Raw genomic sequence first — 13096 nt, forward strand, 5'->3', positions numbered from 1 at the left:
AATCTAACCCTGGGAAAACATAAGACACACCCAACTGAGGGACATTCTGCAAAATACCTACCCTATATATGTCAAAAGCAGCAGGTCATATAAACCAAGGAAAACTGAAAGAACTGTCATAGATTGGAAAAGACTAAGGAAACTTGACAACTAAATGCAATGTGGGAACCTAGGTAAGATCCTGAAGGACATAAGGTGGAAAAAAGTAATAAAACCTAAATAAAGTTTATAGTGTAGTTAAGAATATTACTTACAAAATTAAGATCACAATGTTAATCTTAGTTTTGAATGTTGTATTAAAGTTATAACAGACATTAATATTAAGATGTTAATACAAAGCATACACGAGAATTCTATGTACAATCTTTGCAACTCTTTGGTAAATAAAATTCTTTCAAAATAAAAGTTTAAGGCTGGGCGCGGTGGCTCGTGCCTGTAATCCCAACAGTTTGGGAGGCTGAGGTGGGCGGATCACTTGAGGTCAGGAGTTCCAGAACAGCCTGGCCAACATGGCGAAACCCCATCTCTACAAAAAATAATAAAAAATTAGCCAGGTGCGGTGGTGTGCACCTGTAATCCCAACCACTTGGGAGGCTGAAGCATGAGAATTGCTTGAACCCAGGAGGTAGAGGTTGCAGTGAGCTGAGATCGCACCACTACACTCCAGCCTGGGTGACAGAGCAAGCCTCTGTCTCAAAAAAAAAAAAAAAAAAGATAAAATTTTAATAAAGCGGCCAGGCACAGTGGTTCACGCCTGTAATCCCAGCACTTTGGGAGGCTGAGGTGGGCAGATCACTTGAAGTCAGGTAGACCAGCCTGGGCAACGTGGTGAAAGCCCATCTCTATTAAAATTACAAAAAAAAAAAAAATTAGCTGGGCATGGTGATGCAAGCCTGTAGTCCCAGCTACTCAGGAGGCTGAGGCCTGAGAATCACTTGAGTCTGGGAGGCAGAAGTTGCAGCAAGCCAAGATTGTGCCACTGCATTCCAGTCTGGATGATAGAGGGGATCCTTTCTCAAAACAAAACAAAACAAACAAGCAAAAAAACAAACAAGCAAAACCTCTCAGGATTCAACAGTAAAAAAAGCAAATAGGCTGGGCACCATGGCTCATGCCTATAATCCCAGCACTTTGAGAGGCCAAAGCGGACAGATTGCTTGAGCTCAGGAGTTCCAGACCAGCCTGGGCAACATGGTGAGACCCCGTCTCTACAAAAAATACAAAAATTAGCCAGGCATGGTGGTGCATGCCTGCGGTCACAGCTAATGAGGAGACTAAAGTGAGAGAATTGCTTGAACCCAGAAGATTGAGGCTACAATGAGCCGATATCACACCACCGCACTCCAGCCTGGGCAACAGACAGACCCTGTCTTTAAAAAACAAACAAACAAACAAACAAAAAACAGGCCGGGTGCTGTGGCTCATGCCTGTAATCCCAGTACTTTGGGAGGCTGAGGCGGGCAGATCACCTAAGGTCAAGAGTTCAAGACCAGGCTGGCCAACGTGGTAAAACCCCATCTCAACTAAAAATACAAAAAAATTAGCCGGGCATAGTGGCGCATGCCTGTAATCTCAGCTACTCAGGAGGCTGAGGCAGGAGAATCACTTGAACCCAGGAGGCAGAGGTTGCAGTGAGCCAAGATCGCACCACTGCACTCCAGCCTGGGCAAGAAGGGTGAGACTCCGTCTCAAAAAAAAAAAAAAAAAAGCAAACAATCCAATTTAGAAAATGGGCAAAGGACATGAAGAGACATTACATTTCATTGAAGATGATATAGAGATGGCAAACACACACAAACCGAAGAAGATGTTCAACATCATTAGCCAATTGGGAAATGCAAATTAAGACCACAGTGAGATACCAGTACAAAGCTATTAGTGTAACTGAGTATTTCAGCTTTGAAATGCATTTTAAAACTTTTTTTCTCCTTTTTCTCTAGTCTTAAGATGTAACCTTGAAACAAACTGTAGAAACTTTGTGTCCGAAGTCTTAAAATATGGCCTTGAAATCTTCTTTGAAACTCTGCTCCCCTCTCTTTCCCACCAGACACTCCCTTGCACCATGCACACTTATCTAACTGCATGCTTGTTAAGAAATTCCAGGGGCTACAACAACTCAGGCAAAAAGCCCAGCTGTGGAATGAATTCTCCTCTACAGGGAGATTACCTCAAAACTGATAATCTGTAACTCAGCAGCAAATAAAATGGCACCAGCCTGCACTCCAGGCAGACAATAATTCGAGACAGTCCTTGGAACAACACATAGGAACCTGCATCCTGTGTTACTCTCATGTTTCCCATACCAAGTCTCCTCTTTTTAAACCCCTTCCCTCAGCCTAACACTTGAAATGGTCTTTTGGAGACATAAGCCTAGCCTTTCCCAACTGCTAGCATTTCAATAAAGTTGCTTTCCTTTCATCACTCTTTCTTTCTCACGTTTTGGTCCTCAAGCAGTGAGCAGCCAGACTTTTGTTCAGTTATATTAGAACATCTAAAATAATTATTTTGGAGTGACAATACCAAATGCTGGTGAGAATATGGGAAAACTAGATTTCTCGTATTTTGATGGCAGTAATGTAAAATGATACAGCCAATAATTAATTTTGTAATTTCTTTAAAAACTAAGTATTGGGCCAGGCGCAGTGGCTCATGACTGTAATCCCACCACTTTGGGAGGCTGAGGCAGGTGGATCACTTGAGGTCAGGAGTTCAAGACCAGCCTGGCCAAGATGGTGAAACCCTTCCTCTATTAAAAATACAAAAATTAGCCAGGCATGGTGGTGTGCGCCTGTAATCCCAGCAAATCGGGAGGCTGACGCACAAGAATCACTTGAACCCAGGAGACTGAGGTTGCAGTGAGCCAGGATCGCACCACTGCACTCCAGTCTGGGTGATAGAGCAAGACCGTTTAAAAAAAAACAAAAACAAACTTAAATATCTACTTCTGAGCATTTATCCCAGAAAAATAAAAACATGTCCACACAAACACCTACGAGCAAATGTTTAAAGCAGGTTTATTTTGTAATATTAAATGACTCTCAATAAATGAATGGTTAACAAATTGTGGTACATCCATACATACCATGGAGTACAAAATAAAAAGGAACAAACCGTTAATACATTCAACAGCTTTGCTGGATCTCAAGGGCATCATGCTGAGTGAAAAAAGGCCAATTTCAAAAGGTAACAGCCTGTGTGATTCCATTTATATAGCAGTTTGGTTTTTTTTTTTTTAAAGAGACAGGGTCTTGCTCTGTTGCCCAGGCTGGAGTGTAATAATGCAATCAGAGCTTAATACATCCTTGAAATTCTGGGCTCAAGTGATCCTCTCTTCTCAGCCTCCTCAGCTAGGACTATAGGCACCTACCACCATGCCCAGCTTATATTTATTTTTATTTTTGTAGTGACAAGGTCTCACTATATTGCCCAGGCTGGTCTCAAACTCCTGGTCTCAAGCAATCCTCCTACCACCCAAAGTGCTGGGATTACAGGAATAAGCCACTGTTCTCAGCCTTATATAGCAGTCTTGAAATGGCAAAACTATAGATGGAAAACAGATTAGGGTTCACCAGGGATTAGGAATGGTGCCAGGGGCCGGGCACAGTGGCTCACACCATTTTGGGTGTGTAATCCCAGCATTTTGGGAGGCTGAGGCGAGTAGATGACTTGAGGTCAGGAGTTTGAGACGAACCTGGCCAACATGGTGAAACCCCATCTCTACTAAAAATACAAAAGATTAGCCGGGCGTGATGGTGGGCACCTGTAATCTCAGCTACTCAGGGGGCTGAGAATTGCTTGAACCTGGGAGGTGGAGGTTGCAAGTGAGCCAAGATCGCACCATCGCACTCCTGCCTAGGCAACAGGAGCAAAACTCCGTCTCAAAAAAAAAAAAAGGAATGGTGCCAGGGAAAAAGAAAGGTAGGGGCCGGGCGCAGTGGTTTACACCTGTAATCCCAGCACTTTGGGAGGCCGAGGCAGGCAGATCACGAGGTCAGGAGATCAAGACCATCCTGGCTAACATGGTGAAACCGCGTCTCTACTAAAAATACAAAAAATTAGCCGGGTGTGGTGGCGGGAACCTGTAGTCCCAGCTACTTGGGAGATTGAGGCAGGAGAATCACTTGAACCTGGGAGGTGGAGCTTGCAGTGAGCCGAGATTGTGCCACTGCGCTCCAGCCTGGGGGACAGAGCGAGACAAAAAAAGAAAGGTGTGGGTGTGATTATAAAAAGGATGCAAGAGGTAAATCTTTAAGGTGACAGAAGAGTTCTGGATCTTGATAGAGGCTGTGGTTACATAAATCTATGCATATGATAAAATGGCTTGGCATAGAATTATATACATACATTGTCACTGTCAATTTCTTGATCATGATATTGTACTATAGTCATATAAAATGTAACCATTGGGGGAAATGGGATAAAAGGTACACTGGGCCTCACTGTATAATTTTTGCAACTTCCTGTGAATCTATAATTATTTCAAAATAAAGTTTTTAAAAATAAGCTGTACCAACCTAGTTTCTAATCCAGAATAATTCAAACCAAAGAACTTTTGGGAGAGTTTTATAATTGGATTGTTTTCCTTCTCACAACTACTCAATGTAATCTGAATTGACTCATGGTACCTAGTTTGTTGTCTTTATCATTTTACACTAAAGGGGTCCTTGAAGAAGTGGTTGATTCCAGGCATGGAGCAGGAAAAGTACAAGATGAGCCTGTGCCATTTTATACTAGATAGCAAGGATTACGAGGGTTTTATCAAGAGCACTCAGGAACCAACCTGAATAGACTCTCACTGGCCAAATATGAGATCATTTGAGCATAAATAAGAATAAATAAATGCAATAGTTTAAAACATCAAATACAATTAAATCCGTAAGATCAAGACGATTTTTTTTTAAACTTTCATTGATTGGCTGTGAAGGATACTACAGAACCATTTTGTTATTTTAAAATCTGGTTAAAAAAAAGAGAAAGAGAGAAAGCCAAACACAGTGGCTCACACCCGTTATCCTAGCACTTTGGGAGGCCAATGGAGGAGGATCACTTGAATCCAGGAGTTTGAGACCAGCCTGGGCAAGATGGTAAAACCCTGTCTCTACAAAAAATAAAAACAATTAGCTGGGTGTGTTGGCACACTCCTGTAGTACAAGCTACTCGCGAGGCTAAGGTGGAAGGATCGCCTGAGCCTGGGAGGTTTCAGCTGCAGTGAGCCATGATTGTACCACTGCATTCCAGCCCAGGCAACAAAGCAAGACTTGTCTCAAAAAAAAAAAAAAAAAAAAAAAAAGCAACCCCTCCCCACACACAATTCCATTTAGATTATTATCAAAAAAGAACACAATCAGGAATTAACCAAAGATGTGAAAGACTTCTACAATTTAAAAAAAAAAAATATATATATATATATATATATGTTGCTGAAAGAAATTAAAGAAGACATGAATAAACAGAAACATATCCCATGTTCATGGATTAGAAGACTTAACATTGTTAAGATGTCAATACTACCAAAAGCAATCTACAGATTCAATGCAATCTCTATCAAAATCCCAATGATTTTTTGGCAGAAATAGAAAAACCCATCCTAACTGTCATATGGAATCTCAAGGGACTTAGAATAGCCAAAATAAACTTGAAAAAGAAGAACAAAGCTGGAGGACTCACACTTCCTAATTTCAAAACTCACTATAAAGCAACAGTAATCAAAACAGTATGGTACTGGCATCAAGGGCACAGAAATAAAACCTCACATATATCATCAAATGATTTTCCACAAGGGTGCAAGACCATTCAGTAGGAAATGGACAGTTTTTTCAACAAATGGTATAGGGAAAACTGGACCCTTACCTAATAATACATACAAAAATTAACTAAAAATGGATCAAAGACCTAAATATAAGTCCTAAAACCCTAAGAAGCTTCACAACATCGGATTTGACAATGACTTCTTAAATGTGACAATGAAGACACAGGCAACAAAAAAAAGATACAAACGAGACTTGATGAAAATTTTAAAATTTTGTGCATCAAAAGACACTATCAACAGAATAAAAAAGTAATTCACAGGGCCGGGCATGGTGGTTCATGCCTGTAATCCCAGCACTTTGGAGGCCAAGGTGGGTGGATCGCTTAAGGTCAGGAGTTTGAGACCAGCCTAGCCAACATAGTGAAACCCCATCTCTACTAAAAATACAAAAATTAGGCCAGGTATAGTGGCTCATGCCTATAATCCCAGCATTTTGGGAGGCCGAGGCAGGCGGATCACTTGATGTCAGGAGTTCAAGACCAGCCTGGCCAACATGGTGAAACCCCATCTCTATTAAAAATACAAAAATTAGCCAGGCGTGCTGGTACATGCCTATAATCCCAGCTACTTGGGAAGCTGAGGCAGAAGAACTGCTTGAACCCGGGAGGCGGAGGTTGCAGTGAGACGAGATAGCGCCATTGCACTCTAGCCTGGGTGAAGAAGCGAGACTCTGTCTAAAAAAAAAAAGAAAAAATACAAAAATTAGCCAGGTGTGGTGGCTGGCACCTGTAATACCAGCTACTCGGGAGGCTGAGGCAGGAGAATTGCTTGAACCCAGGAGGCAGAGGTTGCAGTGAGCCGAGACTGCACCACTACACTCCAGCTTGGGTGACAGAGTGAGACTCCATCTCAGAAAAAAAAAAAAAAAAAAAAAAAGAAAAGTAATTCACAGAATTGGAGAAATATATGGAAATCATATCACTAACAAGGAATTAATATCCAGACTATACAGAGAACTAAAACCCAACAAGAACGAAACAATTTCAAAAATGGGCAAAGGGGCCAGGCGCAAATGGCTCACACCTGTAATCCCAACACTTTGGGAGGCGGAGGCGGGCAGATTACCTGAGGTCAGGAGTTCCAGACCAGCCTGGCCAGCATGGCAAAACCCTGACTCTATTAAAAATACAAAAATTAGCCAGGGACAGTGGCAGGCGCCTGTAATCTCAGCTACTCGGGAGGCTAAGGCAGGGAGAATTGCTTGAACCCAGGAGGCCAAGGCTGCAGTGAGCAGTGAGATTGCACCACTGCATTCCAGCCCGTGCAACAGAGTGAGATTCTGTCTTTATAAAAAAAAAAAAAAAAAAAAAGGGCAAAGGACTAAAACATACATTTCTCCAAAGGATACATACGAATGGCCAATAAGCACATGAAAAGATGCTCAACATAATCAGGGAAATACAAATCAAAACCAGAAGGATATACTACCTTTGATATTGTTTGGCTGCGTCCCCACCCAAATCTCATCTTGAATTCCCATGTGTTGTGAGAGGGACCCGGTGGGAGGTAATTGAATCATAGGGACAAGTCTTTCCCTTGCTGTTCTCATGACAGCGCATAAGTCTCATGAGATCTGATGGTTTGATAAGGGGAAACCCATTTAATTTGGGTCTCACTCTCTCTTGCGGCTGCCATGAGAGATGTGCCTTTCACCTTCCGCCATGATTGTGAGGCCTCCCCAGCCACATGGAACTGTAAGTCCAATAAACCTTTCTTTTGTAAATTGCCCAGTCTCAGGTATGTCTTTATCAGCAGCATGAAAATGGACTAATACAGTAAATTGGTACCAGTAGAGTGGGGTGCTGCTGAAAAGATACCCAAAAATATGGACGTGACTTTAGAACTGGATAACAGGCAGAGGTTCAAACAGTTTGGGGAGCTCAGAAGAAGAGAGGAAAATGTGGGAAAGTTTGGAACTTCCTAGAGTCTCGTTGAATGGCTTTGCCCAAAATGCTGATAGTGATATGAATAATAAGGTGAGGCTGAGGTGGTCTCAGATGGAGATGAGGAACTCATTGGGAACTGGAGCAAAGGTGACTCTTACTATATTTTAGCAAAGAGACTGGCGGCATTTTGCCCCTGCCCTAGAGATTTGTGAAACTTTGAACTTGAGAGAGATGATTTAGGGTATCTAGCAGAAGAAATTTCTTTTTTTTTTTTTTTTTTTTGAGACGGAGTCTTGCTCTGTTGCCCAGGCTGGAGTGCAGTGGCGCAGTCTCGGCTCACTGCAAGCTCCGCCTCCCGGGTTTAGCAGAAGAAATTTCTAAGCAGCAAAGCATTCAAGAGGTGACTTGGGTGCTGTTAAAGGCATTCAGCTTTATAAGGGATGCAGAGCACAAAAGTTTGGAAAATTTGTAGCCTGACAATGCAATAGAAAAGAAAATTCCATTTTCTGAGAAGTTCAAGCAGGCTGCAGAAATTTGCATAAGTAAAGAGAAGCCAAATGTTAATCCCCAAGATAATGGGGAAAATGTCTCCAGGGCATGTCAGAGGTCTTCACGACAGCCCCTCCCATTACCAGCCAGGAGGCCTAGGAGGAAAAAGTGGTTTCAGGGGCCAGGCCCAGTGTCCCCATGCTGTGTGCAGCCTAGGGACTTGATGCCCTGTATCCCAGCCACTCTAGCCATGGTTGAAAGGGGCCACCATAGAGCTTGGGCTATGGCTTCAGAGGGTGCAAGCCACAAGCCTTAGCAACTTCCACATGATGTTGAGGCTGCCAGTGCACAGAAATCAAGAATTGGAGTTTGGGAACCTCTGCCTAGATTTCAGAAGATGTATGGAAATGCCTGGATGCCCAGGCAGAAGTTTGCTGCAGGGGTGGGCCCTCACGGAGAACCTCTGCTAGGGCAGTACAGAAGGGAAACATGGGGTCGGAGGCCCCACACAGAGTCCCTACTGCAGCACCACCTAATGCAGCTGTGAGAAGAGGGCCACCATCCTCCAGACCCCAGAATGATAGATCCACCAACAGCTTGCACCGTACACCTGGAAAAGCCGCAGACATTCAATGCCGGCCCATAAAAGCAGCTGGGAGGGAGGCTGTATCCTGCAAAGCCACAAGGACAGAGCTACCTATGACCATGGGAACCCACCTCTTGCATCAGCATGACCTGGATATGAGACGTGGAGTCAAAAGAGATCATTTTGGAACTTTAATATTTGACTGCCCTGGCTGGGCGCACTGGCTCACAACTGTAATCCCAGTACTTTGGGAGGCCGAGGCAGGCAGATAACCTGAGGTTGGGAGTTCAAGACCAGCCTGACCAACATGGAGAAACCCCATCTCTACTAAAAATACAAAACTAGCCACGTGTGGTAGCACATGTCTGTAATCCCAGCTACTTGGGAGGTTAAGGCAGGAGAATCGCTTGAACTCGGGAGGCGGAGGTTGCAGTGAGCCAAGATTGTGCCATTGCACTCCAGCCTGGGCAATAAGAGCCAAACTCCATCTCAAAAAAAAAAAAAGAAAAAAAAAAATTTTTGACTGCCCTGCTGGATTTCAAACTTGCATGGGGCCTTTGTTTTGGCCAATTTTTCCCATTCGGAATGGCCATATTTACCCAATGCCCATACCCCCATTCTATCTAGGAAGTAACTAATTTGCTTTTGATTTTACAGGCTTATAGGTGGAAGGGACTTGCCTTGTCTCAGATGAGACTTTGGACTGTGGACTTTTGAGTTAATGCTGAAATGAGTCAAGACTTTGAGGGCCTGTTGGGAAGGCATGATTGCTTCTGAAATGTGAGGACATGAGATTTGGGAGGGGCCAGGAGCAGAATGATATGGTTTGGCTGTGTCCCCACCCAAATCTCATCTTGAATTCCCACGTGTTGTGGGAGGGACCCAGTGGTAGGTAACTGAATCATGGGGACAAGTCCTTCCCTTGCTGTTCTCACGATAATAAATAAGTGTCACAATATCTGACAGTTTCAAAAATGGGAGTATTTCTGCACAAGCTCTTGTCTGCCACCATGTGAGATGTGACTTTCACCTTCCACCACGATTGTGAGACCTCCCCAGCCATGTGGAAGTGTGAGTCCAATAAACTTCTTTCTTTTGTAAATTGCCCAGTCTTGGGTATATCTTTATCAGCAGCATGAAAACGGACTAATATAACCTCATACCCATTAGGATGGCTACTATCAATGAAATAGAAAGTAACAAGCATTGATGAGGATGTGGAAAAACTGTGCACTATTGGTAGAAACGTAAAGTGGTACAGCCACTGTGAAAAACAGTATGGCAGTTCCTCAAAAAATTAAAAATAGGGCTGGGTGAACCAGCTGACACCTATAATCCCAGTACTTTAGGAGGTCAAAGTGAGAGGATGATTTGAGGCCAGGAGTTCAAGACCAGCCTGGTCAACATGCTGGGATTCTGTCTCTTCAAAAAATTTAAAAATTGGTGGACAGATGGTGGCACATGCCTGTAGTCCCAGCTACTTGAGAGGCTGAGGTGGGAGGATTGCTTGACCCCAGGAGTTTGAGGCTGCAGTGAGCTATGATCTTGCCACTGTACTCCAAAGCAAGACCCTGCCTCTAAAAAAAAAAATTAATAAATAAATAAATAAATTTAATTAAAAGTAGAATTACTGTATGATCCAGCAAGTTCACTTGACACAAAATAATTAAAAGCAGGATCTCAAAGAGATATTTGTATATCCATGTTTATAGCAGCATTATTCACAATAGCAAAAACATGGAAGCAATCCAATGTCCATCAACAAACACACGCATAAGCAAAATGTAGTATATCCACACAATGAAATATTATTCTACCTTAAAAAGAAAGGAAATGCTGACATATGCTACTGTATGGATGAACCTTGAGGACATTATGCTAAGTAAAATAAGCTAGTCACAAAAAGATTCTGTAGGGTTCTACTTGTGAGGTACCTAGTCAAATTCATACAGACAGAAAATAGAATGGTGGTGGGGAATGACGGGAAGGAGGTACAGTAAGATGTTGATAAACAGTTGTAGAGTTTGAGTTTCGCAAGGTGAAAAGAATTCTGGATATTGTTTGTACAACAATGTGAATGTACTTAAGGGTAATGAACTATACATTTAAAAATGATCGAAATGGTCAATTTTATGTTGTTTGTACCTTACCACAATAAAATTTAAAGGATTGTTAATAGTGAGAACAGGCCTACTGGAATAACATAATTCACTGAAAGTAATAATAATGGACTATGTAAGTTTGCTTAAGACAAAAAAATTTTTAAGTAACATAACCCCTTTTTAAGAGTTACAATAACCAAAAACAAAAACAAAACACGTGAAATAACCAAGTAGGTTTTTTAACTACTGCAATAAATATTTTGACTGTACTATATAGAAACCTCAAATAAAACTGAAATAATGTAAACAAAATACACTCTGAGCAATAAGCTTAACATTCAACTTCATGTTTGCTTCTTTTATTTACCTGGGAGAGAGAATAGTACCAAGTGAGAGGAAGATCAAACACTCTTAGCGCTGCTGTCTTCAAGGAAAACTGTGATTCACTTACTGTTTCTTCTGACATGGCTCCTCTTCTAATCTTCATTACATGAAACATAAAAAAAATTAGCCACAAAGATTTCTGGTTACTTTACCAATGAAAGGTACAAACTGAAAATTTAATTCTATCAGCTTATTTTTGCAGTCAATTATTGACATTACACTTGAGCTAAAATTATATTTATTAATCACCAAACGCGTAAAAGAAACAATAAGCTATCCTTCTTGTAGGAGATAGCGTAAAAAATAAGAAGTTAAAAAAAAAAAAAAGCTAGATTTAAACTTTGAGTCCAGGTAGCAAATTTTCCTTAGGAAATTGCAAGTTCTAGAGTCTCTCTTTTCTGGTTACATAAAAATTTAACATTTTTTAGAGAGTAATTTAAAATTTACTTCTTCTTATTCATTTGGTTTCCTTCATATAACTGTGGGGGTGAGAGTAGGTGGCAGGCAGGTTGCTGAATGGAATCTGGAAAAGAATCCTAGGGCTAGAACCTCAGAGTTCACTGACTGAACATCAGAACTCAACGCATTTATTCTCCTATTGTCTCATTTTAAAGATCTTCAAAGAAATGCCACATATATACTATATGATTTTGGAATAGTTTTAATGCATATTATTTCTCTTAAACAAAAAAGAAAAGTCAGATGAGTACAGAGAAGCAGTTGACACACAAAGAGAGGTCATTAAGGCAGTGGTTCAGGGTCCAGGTCTCTGCTTTATACAACCAGAAACGTAATTTTATCACTGTACCCAGTTGAACACACACTAAACAAATTTACACAGTATTGATGTATAAATCAGTTTACAAATTTATCTATTTATAATAAAGAAATAAACTATCTAGTGTACATATTCTATCAAAACATACCATCCCTGAAATAAAAGACCATAGGAAGCTGAACTAATAAGTCAAAAATGTTGCCTGATGAGTGCAAAAATCAAGAGTCCTGAGGAATATTTCATTCAGGCCAAGAAAACACCTAAGCACTATCTCTAATGCACAAGAGAATGGGCTTCTCTAATAACCACAATGTTTATGTCTACCAAATTTATTATTTCTTTTATTTGGGTAGTGCTGTATATTACGTAACACAATATAAAAATTACCAACAATCCCTCTATGAAAGTTTATTTGCGGCTAGGCACGGTGAGTGGCTCATGCCTGAGCTACTTTGGGAGTGACTTTGGGAGGCTGAGGTGGGTGGACTGCTTGAGCCCATGAGCCCAGAAGTTCGAGACCAGCCTGGGAAACATGGTGAAACCCTGCCTACACCAAAAAAAAAAAAAAAATTATTTGCTATACTTTTTTTAGGCCCTTCATTTCTGCATATATCTCTATGTTCTCTTTTTCTATACTCCAATAGACTATCCCCTTCTGTTGATACCCACCTGTTTTCAGAGAAGTGTCAAAACCACTCATTAAGTAGTGGTTTCCTTTAAAATCAAACACAGCGATACCTCTTAGGGTGGGTTACTACTACTGATGCTTCCCTTAATCCTTACTAGGGATACAGCAGTATAAACTTAATTCCCCCTACCAGTGTTCTAAGTACAACTTTTAGACTCAGTATAGTTAGTTCTAATTGACATACATTTATTTCAGTCAACAACCTATGATAGAGACATATGATTAAAAAGTACAGAGGAAACCATGAACAGTTAAGATTTAAGTGAAAAATGGTCCTCTGGAGAATAAGACAAGGGATATAGAGAAGCTGGGCAAAGAATGATTGCTTTTCCTTATAAGTCTGTCTGTAATACTTGATTTTTTAAAACCTGCCT

At 41.2% G+C, this 13096-nt stretch overlaps 1 protein-coding gene across 3 annotated transcripts in view; it reads right to left on the minus strand.

Annotated features, from left to right (window-relative positions):
• The window catches only part of MIGA1 (mitoguardin 1), a 96988-nt gene that overhangs the window by 82040 nt on the left and 1852 nt on the right, over positions 1 to 13096 (minus strand). The window contains exon 2 of one of the 3 annotated variants that reach the window (XM_012500378.2): positions 11240 to 11353. In XM_012500378.2, coding sequence (XP_012355832.2) covers positions 11240 to 11338 — 99 coding nt within the window. In that variant the 5' untranslated portion in view covers positions 11339 to 11353. Of the gene's footprint in view, positions 1 to 11239; positions 12453 to 13096 lie in introns of those variants that run through there. The other 2 variants (XM_030825157.1, XM_030825156.1) reach the window with 2 other exon arrangements.

The sequence above is a fragment of the Nomascus leucogenys genome, chromosome 12 (assembly GCF_006542625.1).
Source record: "Nomascus leucogenys isolate Asia chromosome 12, Asia_NLE_v1, whole genome shotgun sequence".
NCBI lineage: Eukaryota > Metazoa > Chordata > Mammalia > Primates > Hylobatidae > Nomascus > Nomascus leucogenys.